General features: G+C 42.7%; 1 protein-coding gene across 1 annotated transcript in view; it reads right to left on the reverse strand.

Moving 5' to 3' along the window:
* The window catches only part of VPS41 (VPS41 subunit of HOPS complex), a 170,663-nt gene that overhangs the window by 61,852 nt on the left and 92,111 nt on the right, over nucleotides 1-16,700 (reverse strand). Inside the window, exons 8-10 of the mRNA XM_033088546.1 lie at nucleotides 14,473-14,592; nucleotides 12,810-12,956; nucleotides 5,660-5,726 (exon numbers count right to left, since the gene is read on the reverse strand). Coding sequence (XP_032944437.1) covers nucleotides 5,660-5,726; nucleotides 12,810-12,956; nucleotides 14,473-14,592 — 334 coding nt within the window. The remainder of the gene's footprint in view (nucleotides 1-5,659; nucleotides 5,727-12,809; nucleotides 12,957-14,472; nucleotides 14,593-16,700) is intronic.

Genomic DNA, 16,700 nt, shown 5'->3' on the forward strand with positions numbered 1-16,700 from the left:
TGCATATCTGCAGGACTGTGCAGATGTATTAAAGTAAAGGTGTTGACGTCAGCAAGTGACAGAGAAAACCCAGTACCTGGGAGTGAAAAGGAAGAAAATGGCTAAGAGACAAAATAACAAAGCATCAGATCAGGAGGCAAAAGTACACATAAGTTAAAACAGGTCTAGTCTGCAATTTCATTCCATATTTTCTAATCACTATTCAGCACAAGTCTGTTAAATGACGAAGCTAAGCTGGTGTGGTCATCTCATTTACTAAACGTCACGAAGCAGCACTGAGGAGGAATGAATGTAGTGAGCAGCTCAGACAACAGAAAAGGCAGCCATCACGGCCTTGCTGGGTGGAAGGTTCGTACCACACGGTTATGCTTTAACTTATCCACAGGCTATCTTCAAAACGAAAACAACAAAACAAGTGTTGTGAGCACGTGGAAAAGCTGGAACCCTTATACACTGCTGGTAGGAAAGCAAAATGGTGCTATGGAAAACAGTATGGAAGTTCCAAAAAACCGAAAATTAGAACTACCTTATCACCCAGCAATCATACTTCTGGGTAATTACCCAAAAAACTAAAATCAGGATCCTGAAGACACATTAGCACTCCCAGGTTCACTGAGGCATTATTCACAATGGCCAAGATGTGGGAACAACTGAAATGTCCAACCACAAAGGATTGGAGAAAGAAAATGTGGTGGATACAATAAAACATTACCCAGCTTTTAAAAAAAGAAAATTCTGCAATATGCAACAGTATGGAGGAATTCTGACAACACTGGGCTGAGTGAAATAAGACAGTCACAGAAAGCCAAACCCTACATGATTCCACTGATAAGAGGTTTCCTAAAATAGTGAAATTCATAGAATCAAAGAGTAGAATGGTGATTGCAAAGGACTGAGGGGAACGGAAAATGCGGACTTGCTGATCAACAGACATAGTTTCAGTGAAGCAAGATGAGCAAGTTCTAGAGATCTGCCGAACACCACTTTGCCTGTAGTGAACCACCCTCAAAAATGTGTTAGAGGGTAGATCGCGTGTTAGGTGTTCTTACCACAATAAAATAAGATTTAAAAATAAATAAATAATTTCAGAAACCAAAAACCCCCAAAACTACCTTGATGCATCAATTATATTTAAGTCAAATATTAAAAAATGGCAAACAAGAGTTTTCCTTCTTTTTTAAAGGACTGAAAGAATAGCATCACAGTCTGGATTTGGTCCCCTTTCCTTAGAAACAATTTTGATAGCCATCCAAGGCAACGATGTTTATTCCCTAACAATTTGGAAGAGAAACAAAGAAGGGCCATCATTCCCAGGATAAAACAATAGGAAATGCAAGTTTTACTCGTCTACACTGGACACTTCTCTGGACCAAAATAAAAGAACAAATCCACAGCATTTCCATGGCACCTGGCTGTTTGAAGAAGAGGTGAGCAGACATCACTGGTATATGAAATCTCTGGATTCTAGAGAATGTCTATCGTACGGTTTTTACTTAAATGTCTGGAGCGAGTCTCTGTCCTTCTCATTGGATTGCAAACAAGGGCCATGGGTTAGGTAGAGGGAACGCATGGGAAGAAGGCAGGGCACAGAGGTCATGAGTAACAGCTTTGAAACTAGGCATATCTGAGTTCAAACGCTGCCTTCTTGGCTTATGAATGTGATCATCCTGAGCAGGTTACCTATAAAATGGGAAAAGAGTTCCTACCTATCGGGATCATTGTGAAAATTAAACGAAATTCTGTTTTTAGTGTACATAACATGTGGCTAGTGATGTTCTCACAAAAGGAATAGAGTATGTTTGTTATTTCAGGCGACTCAAACTTCTTACCACTACTTATTACAGAAATAATTATTAATTCCACTTCCAATGACAAACATTTGCATCCCCAACAAAGGAAGGAGTTCTTATTTTGAGGAGGAATGGATAAAGACATGTAAAAAGGAAGCATAGTGAAATCTTAATTTCAGAATCTACAAGGTAAGTATATAGATGCTCACTGCAAAGTTCTTTACTTTTTCGTATGTTTTAAAGTTTTCATAATACTATGTTGAGAAAAAAAATTCAATGCAGAAGAGAAAAATGAATAGATTATAGGGAGCCAAACTGAATTAGAACAGAACAGAAAACCACCCATAGCTAGATCCTTAAACAAAACACTTTGAACAGTACCAGCGCTGTCCTGGTTTCTGGTGAGACTTAGAACTATGACGTGGACCATGTCACCTCCATGCACACAACTGTCCCACTGCTGGAACCTGCATGTCTGGGTCAGAAAGATAACAGGCGGGTTGAGAGAGACACTTAGATCTAAGAAAGATATTTATCTCACAGATCTTCCATTTCCAGGTCACTGATTTCCGAATCAAGAGGCTGAAAATAGAACGATATGCTAAATTCTAAAAATCATAGCATAAGACCAATGACACCGCTTAAAATGAAAAAGAGGTCCCATCTGATCTCTTCCCTCTCTCTCTTCCTTGATTCTCTGCCATTATACATGGATTTGCATAGTTTCTTTCAATCTTCTCTAAATAAACTTCTGTATGAAATGAAGACCAGGAAGTTAATTAATTACTCGCATGTAAGTCATCAAGTCATCTGCCCCTGGAAGTAGACACCCGGAAAATGACATACAAATATTGGATTCATTTCCCAACAACATAATAATCTGTTCTCCAACTACCATTCCATAAAGACCATGTACGACATTGGGGAAAAGTGCCAGAGGATTAGCAAGTCCTATGAGAACACAGGAGATCCAAGTGAAGTGAAACTAAGTAGGGCAGGCATGGACTACAACCTACTTTTAGCAACGTAATTTGGAGGAAGAAATGACATCCAAAAAGGCTTATGCATAGAGAATGTCTTCACAGGTTGGTGACTGAACAGTAAGCTCAATTTTTATGATCATTATTCATTTACAAAAATAAATTAATATCCTATTGAGAGGAATAACTTTTGTGTTGTTTTTGAGATACTGACTTACAAGGAAGAGTTACAAACATTCAACTTCTAAGAAATGTACTCGTATAGCCACAGATACTTCTTGACTCTCAATGTTGTTTTCCCTTCATTTACTAAAGAATAGTGGATCACACCATTCAAGGCTAAAGTGAACTGTAATCAGACCTAATATTTCTCTCCTCCTTCCTTCTAGTCAAGGACTCTTATCTAAACCACTTCACCTCCTGCTGTGGAAATGGTTCATATTATTAAAAGTTCGCTCTCAAGAGGGGAAAAGATGGTACTTAACCACTAACTATAGTAGTACAACGTCAGTAATGTGGTATTGTCAGTACTCACACATGGTCTATTTCACATAAATTGTAGTACAGATGGACTACACTTTAATTGTAGTACAGATGGCCCACTACTGGGCCAGCTAGGAGCAGTCACAAAGCTGGAATGGAAGTTTGCATGGTGATGATAACCACCGTATTTCAGTGAGCACCTACTGTCCGCCACTGTGTTACAGACGTTACTTATGCCATGTCTAATTCTCACACCATCTGCAAAGACAGGTATTATCACCTCCATTTTACAGGTGAGAAAAGCCTAGCTCAGGAAGGTGAAGTAATGTTATCAAGAAGATTGTATCCATTTTAACGCCATGGTAGCAAGATTTTAGTCAAGTTATTTACGTCCCTAAGCTCCCACTGACTTAGGGACGAATGAGAAGCACACTACCTGCCCTTCAAGGGGCTGCTGTGAGAGTGAAGAGAACTAGTGCAGGTCAGGCATATAACGCAACGCCCGCACCCCACCTAGTATGTTAGCCACAAGTATCAACTAGAGAGAAATACTTGCTACATTTTTATGCCTCCCTGAAAATTTTTACATCCTTAAACATCCTTTTACATCCTTAAAAATTCCCAGAGTCCTTGTCTTTTTTCTTTAACTCATCTGTATTTAAAATATTCTAATACTTATCTCTGAGTACACTACGCATTGAGCTGTTCAGAGGATTTTTTCTGATGGCAAAGGACAGCAGAAAAGAGAATAGAGATAATGAAATAATTATCTTTCTCTTTGAGTTATCGGTCTTCTCTATTATCGTGTTCCTCAGTTTTTCTCAGTAGCATTATATATTCTGCATATATTAGCTATTCTGTCCATACTTTGAGCAATCTGAAGTATGTATTTATTTATCCTTCTAAGGCAAAAAGTTATTAAAACCCTATCACCAACTTCTGACCTCAAGTACAAAATATCCCAGGTTTAAACGCTGTAGCCATGATAGCCATGGGGGTAACATATGTCTTCCTTGGTTTTTAGAAATATATTCACATACAAATGATTTATCTGAGCTTCACTTTGTTATAATGACCCATCAAATTCATATTCTCCATCCATCATCCAAATGGGTAAATGAAAATTTCAGCTGACTTATAATATGGCAAAATTTTTGTGGCCACACAACTATGTCTCCTATTGCTCTGTTCTACGTAATATAAAAACAGCTTTTACTATGTCTGTTTAATTGACAAAAGTCAATTTTCAATCTTTCTAACTTTTGCACAGTTATAAAACTGAGTCATAGGAGTAGTGGTATGTCATATTCCTCCTAAACAGTTCTTTTCCTGAGTCACTGATTCATCCCACACAATATTATTTAATACTGCTGTGTGCCAGGTCCCTGAGATACACACTGAGCAAAATCACACCCAGTGTGTACACTAAAGGAAGTTATCATCTCGCAGGAGAGACAGGAAGGTATTGAATAATCACATGATCACTGCAACTGAAGCAACTGCTAGAAACGGGACTTCTACATGCGCGCCATGGAAGGACGCAGCCTGTGCAGTAAGGCGGGTGGGCGTGGCCTGTCCCGGAAGGTGGGCGGGCTTTCCCAGGGAAGCAGTACTTGAGCTGAGGTATGATTAAGGATGACTGAGGTCCAGGGATGTGAAGACGCAAGAGCATTCTATACAGATGGGAGGGAGGAGCATGGACAGGTGAAAGAAGGCCAGTGAGGCCGCAGCCCGGAGAACAAGGAGAAGCTCAGCCGATGCTAGGAAGGCCGGTGAGGGCCAACATAGACGCAGGGATCTCACTTTTATGCTAAGAACAATCGGAAGGGACTAAAGAATGGTGACGTGATCTGATTTGTATTTTGACTGCAGTGGGGAGACTGGACTGCAGTAATGCACAACGGGAGGAGATAAACCAGTTAGGAAGCTGCTGCGATGATCCAGAAAAAGGATTATGGAAGTTTGGACCAGACCAGTGGTGACAAAAATATTCAGAAGATACGTGTTGACAACACTAGGTGTTGGTACTGTGATAGGAGCTGTGAAGGCAGTAAATTAACTCTTGAATTCCCACAAACAACATGTGGGACAGGTATTCTTTTCCACATTTTATAGATAAGAATACTGAAGCATGTAGAAGATTGTCCAAAATCCAGGTGGTAAACAGACCCAGAACCCAAGCCCATGGTTATTCAACTTCAAAACCAACTAAAAAAGTATTGTGTAAAAATTAGAAATATAGTAAGAAAAAAGGGTGTCTATAGTGAGGCTTCAAAGCTGAACACAAAAGCTTCTTGACCTATTTCATCAGGGTCCCAAGTGTAGGCCTGAAGGAGAACATGGTCAGAGGTTTTTCCTTAACAAAATGAATTCTCTCTTCAAGTTTTACATTTATAGAAGGCATACCTATTTCAACATATCGACTTGGCAGGTCTCTCATCTCACTGGCGTGCCGCTCCTTCACTGAGCATATCTAGAAGATAAATTCACAGGTCATTTTATTCATTTGATGGAAAACTCTTCGTAACATTTCCTTCAACATGATTCTTTTGCTAAATTAGCCCCGAGGCAGTGAAGATGGAGTGCACACCATCTACCCAATGACTTAAATGATACAAATTAACTTCAGGGACACACAGCAATCGGTACTTACATTTTTCAACATTCTGCTTTAATTAAGTCTTATTCAAGGGCAAAGAAATAAAGGAAGCTACAACACAGTTCTAACACGCTCCCAATGACCCATTCCCGGCAGCTCGACCTAGGGACCACTTCTGTCATCACCAGGTAAAGCTCCGGCAGAAGCACACATTCGTATTAGCGCTTGTGTTTCTGATTATGTCCTAGTAATTTACATCACTGTTGCTAAATAATACTTTGCAAACCCGGTACATGCTCTTCCTCTTTCAAGTACATTAAAATTGATTTGTTATATAATTTAAACTAGGTTGGTAAACTACAGCCTGGCCCTGGCCTCTTTTTTTTAAGGCCTGTAAGCTAAGAATAGTTTTTTTACTTTTAAAAGCCTGGGGGGGAAGGAGGAAGGAAGGAAGGAAGGAAGGAAAAAAGGCAGAAAGGAAGGAAAGAAGGCAAGGGAAGGAAAAAGAAAAATATTCAGCAGAAACAGTATGTAGCCTGAAAAGTCTAATATGTTTAATGCCAGTCCTTTACAGAAAAAGTTTCCAATCCCTATTTTAAATTATACGTATACAGTTTGGATATATATGTATGTTTGTGTGTGGGTATTTATCACTCACACACATAACATAGAACACATATGTGTTAACAGTGATTGTTTCGCAATGATAAGATTATGGATATTTTCTATTTTCTTTGCTACATTTTCTAAAGTAAATACATTCTATTTTGTAATAAGACAACAAAAAATTATGTAAGTTCAGCCATCAAGTTAAGACTGAATCTAAAGTTAAATACTGATTGTACCCAACTTTTGTCAGAAATCAGGTTTCTTCCATTTTCTTTAGCCAGTATTTATCGTGTTCTTTTATAGCTGCTACCCTACATGTAGCTACAATATAGAAAACTCCAAAATAGAGAAAAACCCAAAGGAATAAAACAAGTACCATTTACTGTCCCAGCAAAAATGAATACCACTAACAATCTTTTTAAATCTACTTTTTATTAACCTAACAATTTACTACAAATAATTGAGTACATTATTTAAATATTCTTCCACAATTCTTTAATGTCTTTATAGTATTTCATTACATGAGAGTCATATAATTTACTTAATCCCCTTTTAGACGTTAGTTTTTTGCTTCTATCTCTAACATAAGCAATAGTGCAATCAACATAGTAGGATATAAAACTTTTGGGCTTTTGTTTCCTCAGGATAAATTTCTAGAAGTAGAAAGGATAGGTCAATGGGTATGTACACTTTTACAAGGTTTTGTTTGGTTTGTTTAATACACACACCCAAACTGCTGCCCAGCAACACAGTGACGATGTGACAGTACCCACTTTTTCTGACACACTTGATGCCGTGACTGTGGAAGTACGGGCATTTACTTAAAAATGACCAGCTATTTTCTCCCTTGATTGCTTTGTCATTTGTCTCTCGTTCATCTCAATTTCCTGTTCCCCAACGTCCTTCTCCTTTTGTTAGACTTTTGATCTAATGTTATTCACTCTGTCCACACTTGCTCGGGAAACTAACAGGCACTCTCCACAATGCCAAAGGAATACCGTTTTAACGCGCTATTAGAAGTACACAAGGAGCAGTGCTTCAAGGGTTTGCAGTGTGATAGTAGAAAGTATGAATAAATGTGCGTGCGCATGTGTGCGCATGTATGGATACACATATACTGACTCGCGCTTCTGAGCAACTCTGGGCACCATTACTAAGTGAAGGACTTTGTAAAATCTTAGGAAGGGTAAGGCACACAATTAAATAAGGCATTTTAGTCAAGTGTGATGGAAGGACAGAGCAGGGGCATCTACTGGCAGGAAGGCAGGCTTCCTGGAGGAAGTGAACTTGTGCCATGTGACCTCACGTCTCTGGCCGTGCCACAACCTCTCTGCAGACAAGGACACCCGGCACTGGCAGTAGGGCCCAGGCTCTACCCTCCTCGGTTGAGTGGTCCGAACTCTCACCCCTGTACCTGTACCACAGATCGGGCCGCAGGTGTGAACAGTGAAGAGCTACCCTTAGCTCGCGTCCTGCGTAAGAGCAGATCGATGAATTCAGGAGCCCTCTGCTCTGACAGCCACCAACACTAGTTTGCTTCAGCCAATTTCCCCCCTTCTCCACTCACACATCTGGCAGGCATGTCAAGCGGACACAAATAAAACAACTCCTGAATTTTCCCCTCTAAGCATTCTTCATCAGCAGTCTTTCCCATTTCAGTAAAAGGTATTTTTTTCCTCAGGTTAAAAAGGTAAAAAAGGGGGCCAGCCCGGTGGCTCAGGTGGTTAGAGCTCCATGCTCCTAACTCCGAAGGCTGCCGGTTCGATTCCTACATGGGCCAGTAGGCTCTCAACCACAAGGTTGCCGGTTCAACTTCCACAAGGGATGGTGGGCTGCGCCCCCTGCAACTAGCAATGGCAACTGGACCTGGAGCTGAGCTGCGCCCTCCACAACTAAGACTGAAAGGACAACAACTTGAAGCTGAACAGCACCCTCCACAACTAAGATTGAAAGGACAACTTGACTTGGAAAATAAGTCCTGGAAGTACACACTGTTTTCCCAATAAAGTCCTGTTCCCCTTCCCCAATAAAATCTTTAAAAAAAAAAAAAAAAAAAAAGGGTAAAAAAGGGCACCGATGACTTCTCCCTTTTCCTTACATGCTACATCCAACCATGAACGATACTGTGGGGTCTACCCTCAAAAGAGATCCAGATCCAGCCATTCCTTACAGACCGCACCAGCTGGTCTAGACACCTCCTTTAACTGAGGTAATGGAAGTAGCTTCCTAATCAGTCTCCACTCTTCCCTGCACCTGTGCTGCTTAGCTCCACACAGCAACTAGAGTGACCTCGCACAGTCCCAGTGAGGCCATTGAACTTGCTCAAAGCCCTCTGCTGGCTTCCAGCTCACTCCAACACACCTACACATGGCTCTCTAGTGTCATCTTCTATCCGTCTTCTCCACACCTGTCCCATCCACTCTGGCCATAATGGTTTCCTTTACGTTCCACAAAGACACGTCGACCACACTCTTGCCCCAAGGATTCTGCCCGGCTGCTCCCACTGCAGACACCCCTTGCCCAGAGCTACATGGCTTCCTCCCTCCACATCTCTGCCAGATGACACATTAGTTATGAAAGATGTCTTCCCTGGACCACCGTGTATTAAATGGCATCCACCCCCATCAACTTTCCCCATTTTCCTGTTTATTCTCCTTAATATTCACCACCATCAACATGGCATATTTACTTACTTGTCCACTTTCTCTCATTAGAATGTAAATTTACCCCGAGGAGGGAATTCATCCATTTATTTATTTTTGTATTTGCAACCCTAGAACACTGCCTGGCAATCGCAGGAACTTCGTACATATTGTACGAATGAAAGGAAAAAAGGAAGGAAGGAAGAAGTGAAGGAAAAAGGAAGGAACAAAGAAAGGAAAGAGACGGTTAGCTTGATCACACACTTTACTGCGCTGTGGTGGTTGTTGCTCACCAATAAGACTGCTCTCTGTTGAAGAGAAAGATTATGTCCTCCGTTCTCTTCCCTCCACAGAACAACAGTAAGATGCTCCACTGAGAAGCGGCTCAGCGTATTACCAATTGAGTCTGATGAAAAGGGCTCTCCAAAATGAAACATTTGACATGAAAAACCATTGAGTTGGACTGTAATCTGGGCACAAAATACATTAGTTCCTGAGGCTGCTGTAACAGATTCACCACAAACGTGGGGGTTTAAAACTTTACAACAACAGAAATGTATTCTTTCATAGTTCCATAGGCTAGAAGTCTGAAATCAGCGCTACTGGGCCAAATCAAGGTGTGGGCAGGCCCACACTGCACTCCTCCCAGAGGCTCAGGGGAGAATCGAGATCCGGCCTCCTCCGTCTCCCGGTGGCCGCCTGCGTTCGTCGGCCACATCACTCCAATCTGCCTCCATGGTCACCATGTTCCCCCATCTGTTAGGACACGTGTGACTGCATTTATGACCCAGATGACGCAGGATGATCGCCCCGCCTCAAGATCCTCAGTGAGTCACATCTTCTGCCATATAATGTTTGCAGGCTGCAGAAACTAGCACTTGCTTTCTTTGGGGACCAGGAAGGCCTAACCCCAAGCCGACTATGCTTGTTTTGGTAATAAGAGGCATTGCATGAATGACTTTCATGCTTTCCTTTTCCAGCGAGGAGTAAATTTTAAGTATCCGAGTTTCTCTCATGACATAATAATGACAGCTAGTATTTATTAAGCACAATATGTCAGATTCTGTGCTAACCTCTTCATGTGCATTACCTCATTTAATCCCCCACAAAACTTACGATGTGAGAGTGATTAGCACTCCCATTTTGGGGATGAGAAGAGTAAGTCCGGGCATCACACAGAAAGTGAACAGAGAAGCTGGAATTGACCCCAAGTCTGCATGACTCCAAAGCCTAAGCTCTCTCACTAGACCACTGACATGATATCTTCTCACACCACTTTTACGTCAGCTAATTTTTAGTTTATTTTGTTTAGGTTAAGCTATATATTTTTAAAAGGAAGCAAACCATTTTTGTCTCTGAAGTATCTAATGTAAGACAAGCTGTCATGCGGGGAGTCACGATGGTCCCACTCCCCGCATAAGAACACAGGACATGGTGAGGCCAAAAAGGAACACCCACGGAGCCATAGGTAGGGGAGTCATACCACTATAGTCTCACTGGAGGCTGGGTTGGAGACACAGGAAGTAGGAGCCACACTATCACTATCCGCTACTTGCTGTCCGCTTCTCTGCAATCCGCAATCCACACACTGCTGCTTGCTAGCTCAGCCACCATCCTCTTGCTAGCCCCCATTTGCTGCTAGCGTAGCCACGGCAGTTATATTAGTGGCCAATGGCTCACTGGTTGCAGCTGACGGCCAACTAGCCACAGCTGATGGCCATCCAATCACAGTTGATGGCTGTTTACTACCTGAGCCAGCACCTTTCCACATGAGGCCAAGAGCCTGGAAACTGCACTCCTGGCTCTGTCCCCACACTCCACCCCTATAGGGTCTCGCCTCACAAATTATGCGACAAGCGACTTACGTGAGGTGCCCTGTGTGAGGAGCCTGGAGGTGAATGCTATTCCTGGACACAGCCAGGCTCTCTGGGCACCACCAGTCCTTCTGGGCACAGCTAGACTTCCTGGGCTTCTTAGGGTACCACCAGTCTCCCCGGGCACAGCCAGGATTTCTCAGGGCACCACCAGTACTTCTGGGCACAGCCAGACTTCCTGGGCTTCTTAAGGTACCACCAATCTCTCCGGGCACAGCTAAGGCCTCTCAGGGCACTGCCATTCTCTCTGGGCACAGCCAGACTTCCTGGACACAGCCAGTGACTTTCTGTGGGCACAGCCAGTCTTCCTGGGTACAGCCAGGGTTCTCACAAATTCTCGATGGCGGCCAGTCAAGACACAAAAGCAAAACATCCCCCAGTTCTACTACATGGTGGTACGTTCCCAAGCAAACAGTCAAGAGTTCCATTAAATTAGGGATAGAAGGCCCTTCCCCGTAGTCCACAGTCATTCGCCAGGGCTGCGCGCTAACCTCACAACGTGTGCCCTTTCTGCAGGGCAAGGGCTCCAAGTCCTCCCCAATGTGGGGGTGAGGGCCTCAGCAAGCACTTCCCAGCCCACAGGGCCGCAACGACCTTCGCTTTCTCCAGCCTATGCTGGTTGGAGAACCGTCCACGTCTTCCCACCCCTCCACGGGGTTCCAGCTCTCCAGCAGTGGCTCCTCCTGGTCTTCCTCAGACTGAGCGTTCATAAGCACAAACTGCTCCACTGCCCTTTGGAGAGCTTTGGCCGGCACTGTACCCTACTCGCTGCACCATTTGTCATGCAGGGAGTCATGTGGGGTCTCGGGTCCCCGCTCCCCACATAAGAACGCAGGATATGGTGAGGCCAAAAAGGAACATCCACGGAGCCATAGACAGGGGAGTCATACCACTATGTCATACCACTCGCTGGCGGCTGGGTTGAAGACACAGGAAGCAGGAGCCACACGATCCGCAACCCACCTCCCACCTCTCTCTGCCAACCAACCTCACTTGCTAGATGCAATCCGCTCTTGCAGGCTCAGCCACCATCTCCTTGCTAGCCCCCCTTTTCTGCTAGCATAGCCACAGCAGTTATATTAGTGGCCAATGGCTCACTGGTTACAGCTGACGGCCAACTAGCCACAACTGATGGCCATCCAATCACAGTTGATGGCCGTTTACTACCCGAGTGAGCACTTTCCACGTGAGGCCGAGAGCCTGGAAACTGCACTCCTGGCTCTGTCCCCAAACAAGCACTGCTACACAGTAAATAAATGTGAATGAGCTTTGGGCCTTTTGTAGAATACCTAAATTTCATTCACTCAGGCTTTAACCTAAAGGGCAGATAGTCATATGCCACAAAACAGTCCCAAATCTTACAGATAATAAGTTTGGGCCTCTACTTCATCATATTACTACCAAGCAAGCAGGATGATTTCATTTTATCCTTCTTTTTCTGCCATCATCTCTAATGAAGAAGGGTCAAAGCTAAGGGAAACAGAACAATAGAGAAATGAAAACTCAATGAACGAACAAAACTAACCATGTGTTCTATAAACAGCCAAGGCCAACTGGATTATGGGAAATTAAAAAAAGATTAAGAGAAAAAGGCAGCACCATTCTGAAAACAGCATATCTCACAACTGTTTTGCATGGCACGGAAAAGAAAGGCTGTAGCTTAAAACTTACTGATCTGAAAAGAACTGAGCGTTAAATGATTATCACATGACAATAATGTTTAGGTGAAAATATTTTGATTCCAAGAAGCCTTTCAAGAAACCATGTTCCTTTGGCCCATCCCCAGTGGATCCGTAACAATACGGACTTATTATAGAGACAAGCAAACACACCTTGACAGATGCCCCCCAGCCGATGATCAGTGTCACACTGTCCTTCCAGCAGAGGCTGCAGGGATACATATCTGGGCGAAGACTTATGTCATCCCGGGGCACATTGGTGATTCTCTGCCTTGAGGTGATGTCAAAAATCTTCACACCCTGGAAAATAAAACAGCATTAAGCATCCTCTAGTCAGGAGAAGAAAAGGAAAGGAAAATGTATTAACAGTCATCACTACGCGCACGATAACCAGCAGTGCCAAACACTGTTGGTGTGTACTGAGCCCTGCTGGGAGCCTCGCCAAGGAAACCGCTCCTACTCCACACAAACCCGTGAGAACCTGTCACATAGGATTTCTGGTCCCGCTCCCCACATAAGAACGCAGGATATGGTGAGGCCAAAAAGGAACACCCACGGAGACATAGATAGGGGGTTCATACTACTATCTTCTCGCTGGCGGCTGGGTTGGAGACACAGGAAGCAGGCTCCCCATGAGGCGCAATCTGCCGTCTACTTCTCTGCCAACCAACCAACCTGCCCGTGTAGCCACGGCAGTATATTAGTGGCTAATGGCTAACTGGTAACAGCTGATGGCCACCCAGCCACACCAAATGGCCACCTGATTACAGCTGATGGCTATCTAATAACTGAGCTAGCACCTTTCCACGTGACTCAAAGAGCCTGGAAAATGCTTTCTGGGACTCTGTCCCCACAGAACCCCAACAAGAGAAATTTGTATGCCTCTTTCTGGACAAAAGAGATTTTATTAGTAGATTGTATCAGCGGCTCAAATGCAACACAAATGTGAAATGAACAAATGTCAAACAACTGCATTTCCAAAATGACACAGATAAGTAACAGAAGTAACATTTCTAACTGTATCGTTCCACTATAAAAAGAAGTTTGTTTTTGAGAAACACTTTGAAACTGAAAATCTACTGTGTAAAGAAAATGACAACTGACACTTAAAGTACTCAAATGGAAACACCAAGCAAGCAGCTAACAAAAAATAAACCAAGGGTCCACATGTTCGTTTACCTTTACTGTGACCCAGGAAAAGTGAGAAAGTCCTGAAGAGCAAGGTAGATTCTAGGAGATTTCTACCATTTAAAACGGAATAGAATGAATTTACTAAGTTATACCTTGAAATTTCAAAAGATATGCCAGTTGTCAAAAAGACAATTTTTAACCTTTCTCCTTGCTCTAACTCAGATTGAGTAAAATTTAAGTAAGTGGAGTACCAAAAAATTATGACCTACTTTTTAAAAGGCAGGACTATTTTTTGCCTGTGATTACACTGGGAGTAAAAACGAAATCAGTAATATCCTGCACCTGTTTCATATCAATGCTACTTGCCCTGGGCTAATAGGCAAATGGTACTTTTCCCAGTGCAGCCCTTCAATTATTAAGATGCCTTTTCATTTTCTTGGCTATTCTCCATGCCTCGGGTTTCTTCCTCTAAAATAGAGTCCAGAATATGTTGGGAATGACATTATTATGAAAGCCAAGAGCAATCTAATTTCTTTAACCTTCCAGGTATGAGACCAATCACCATTTGTATCTTGTAGAAACGACCACCACAGCAAGTGGCATCTTTTCCCTTTGTAAGAGCCCTCTCGGTCCGGCCACTCTTTTGGCCCTAAAGAAGCACTGGGAAGATGGAGACGTGCTTTACCATGTTATTGGCCCAGGCAATCAGGTGGCCTCTCCACTTCACACTCCTTATGTGCCCTTCCCCTTCGTGCAGAACGGAAGACTTCCATCTGCTCATCCAAGACCGTTCGAACAGCAGCAACTAGGGACACACACCATAAAAACGGAACTTTAGCAACTGAGAAGCATGTGTTAGCATCCTTCCTTACTATTTCTGCCTGTCTGTTGATCAAATGACAAACAAGTCACGCTCAATATTTTTTATACAAACTTACAGTCATACATAATTTGCATTTTGGAAAGAATTCCCATTACATTTTATCCTGCCCAGGACACTGTTTAAATTTATTTCACTGAGAAGTTACTATAAAGTCAAGCCACAAGATGGCACCAAAATACCAAAATTCATGGAGTATAATGCCCATTAGTCAGTCAAAAGGTTTGTATCACAAAATGTTCTTCAACTAATTGCCTAGGAATTAATTTATTTTACAAACCGGGAAATCAAAACTTCATACATTTTTCCATGAAAGTAAGATATTAGTTGCTGATTAAACAATAGTTAGAAGCAGTCTGTTTTTTCTTCAACCCAAGAAAAATAATTTAACAATGATGTTTGAGCAGTAATCCATGTCATAAAATAAGAAATTTACTTTAGGATTAAACTTCTTTAAAAAGTTGAGGGTAGCTAGGGTCTTTAAAGAGAAGAATCCATAATAAAAAATCTGCTGGATAAAATTTATTATTAAATATAATTCATCAAAACCTCTAAGACTGGTGAAGATGTAGTTCTAGTAATTCATGTATTATTAAGGCTACAAAAATATACCTTTAACTTGATATAGCCAATTTAAATCCTTTAAGAAAAGACATTTATACAATATGTAACTTAATATGTATAAGATATAACTTATACAATGTGTAACTTAAAATATGTAACTTAAGACATGTAATCCTGAACACATTCACCATTTAAAAGGAAATGCTGACGACAGATTCCATAACAGAATTTTTAAAATTCCTATCATCAGAGTCAATTTCTATTTATCTTACTATATTACGTGTCCCTTCCCACCCCAAACAAAGAGGGAAAAATAGGTAATAGGACAAAGAGAGTAAATTCACATTTTACTTATATTTTTTATATATCTTCAGGGGCACAATTTAAAAAACCAAAAACCTAGAATTAAACAGTGTCCATCTTCACACACACAAAAAGCAGAGTATGGTCACTTTCAAATGCCAGAAGTGTCTGAGGTTCTCTTATTCATGGAAAAGGAAGGTGTCCTCACACAGCCCATAGAGGAGACTGGGGACAGGGCTTTGCCGACCTTGCCGGTAGGTAGAGGGGACAGGGCTTTGCCGACCTTGCCGGTAGGTAGAGGGGACAGGGCTTTGCCGACCTTGCCGGTAGGTAGAGGGGACAGGGCTTTGCCGACCTTGCCGGTAGGTAGAGGGGACAAGGCTTTGCCGACCTTGCTGGTAGGTAGAGGAAGGACAGACACAGGGGAATCTCTACACTCTCAATGACCTTCTGACACATCGAGTCCTCTCTCAGCCCAGGTTCTAAGTAAGAAATCACTACCACCGTGTCACCTGCCTTCAGTTAGAGATCCTTGGGTCCATCCTCTGTGATTCAGCCTCTCCTGAAGAGCCACGGAGGTCACAGAATGTGCTCAGTATTTTGTGACAGGATAGGTTTGAAATTCGTGAAAGGAGGAGAAAGCCTGAGACGACAGGTTCTGCTAACACACTCCACTAAAGATAGGTGGCTAAAAACAATTATGTTAAACATAAGGAATTGATAAGACTGAAATGCTCGTCCACCATCTGTGGCCTGGATCAGATGGCGGTGGCTGGCACAAGGCTGGGCGGGCTCCGTAACCCCTGCTGGAGGAGGGATGGTGGGTTGGCGGCCAGGAGGACCGTGAGGTAGCGCATGGCATCAAGTCCCTCTCCCTCACCAATTCCCACCCACAGATGACTGACCCAGTATTAAAGGAAACAATCTGTACCTGCGCTAGAAAAATTAAAGACGGCCCAAATTTTAAATTAAAAATTCTATTAAATACAATAGAAATAAGACCCCAGTGAAGGCCATGATTCAACTCACTACAAGAAAAAGCCCGCCTGGGGAGTAGCTGGCTGGGTAGATACCAGGATGCCCAACTACCCCCACACGCAGGGCAGTGGAGGCTGGAAGAGAGGGGAGTCACAGGGAAAATCGCTCACAGGGTCACACAGGCTTTG

Source organism: Rhinolophus ferrumequinum, chromosome 20 (genome assembly GCF_004115265.2).
Source record: "Rhinolophus ferrumequinum isolate MPI-CBG mRhiFer1 chromosome 20, mRhiFer1_v1.p, whole genome shotgun sequence".
Taxonomy (NCBI): Eukaryota; Metazoa; Chordata; class Mammalia; order Chiroptera; family Rhinolophidae; genus Rhinolophus; species Rhinolophus ferrumequinum.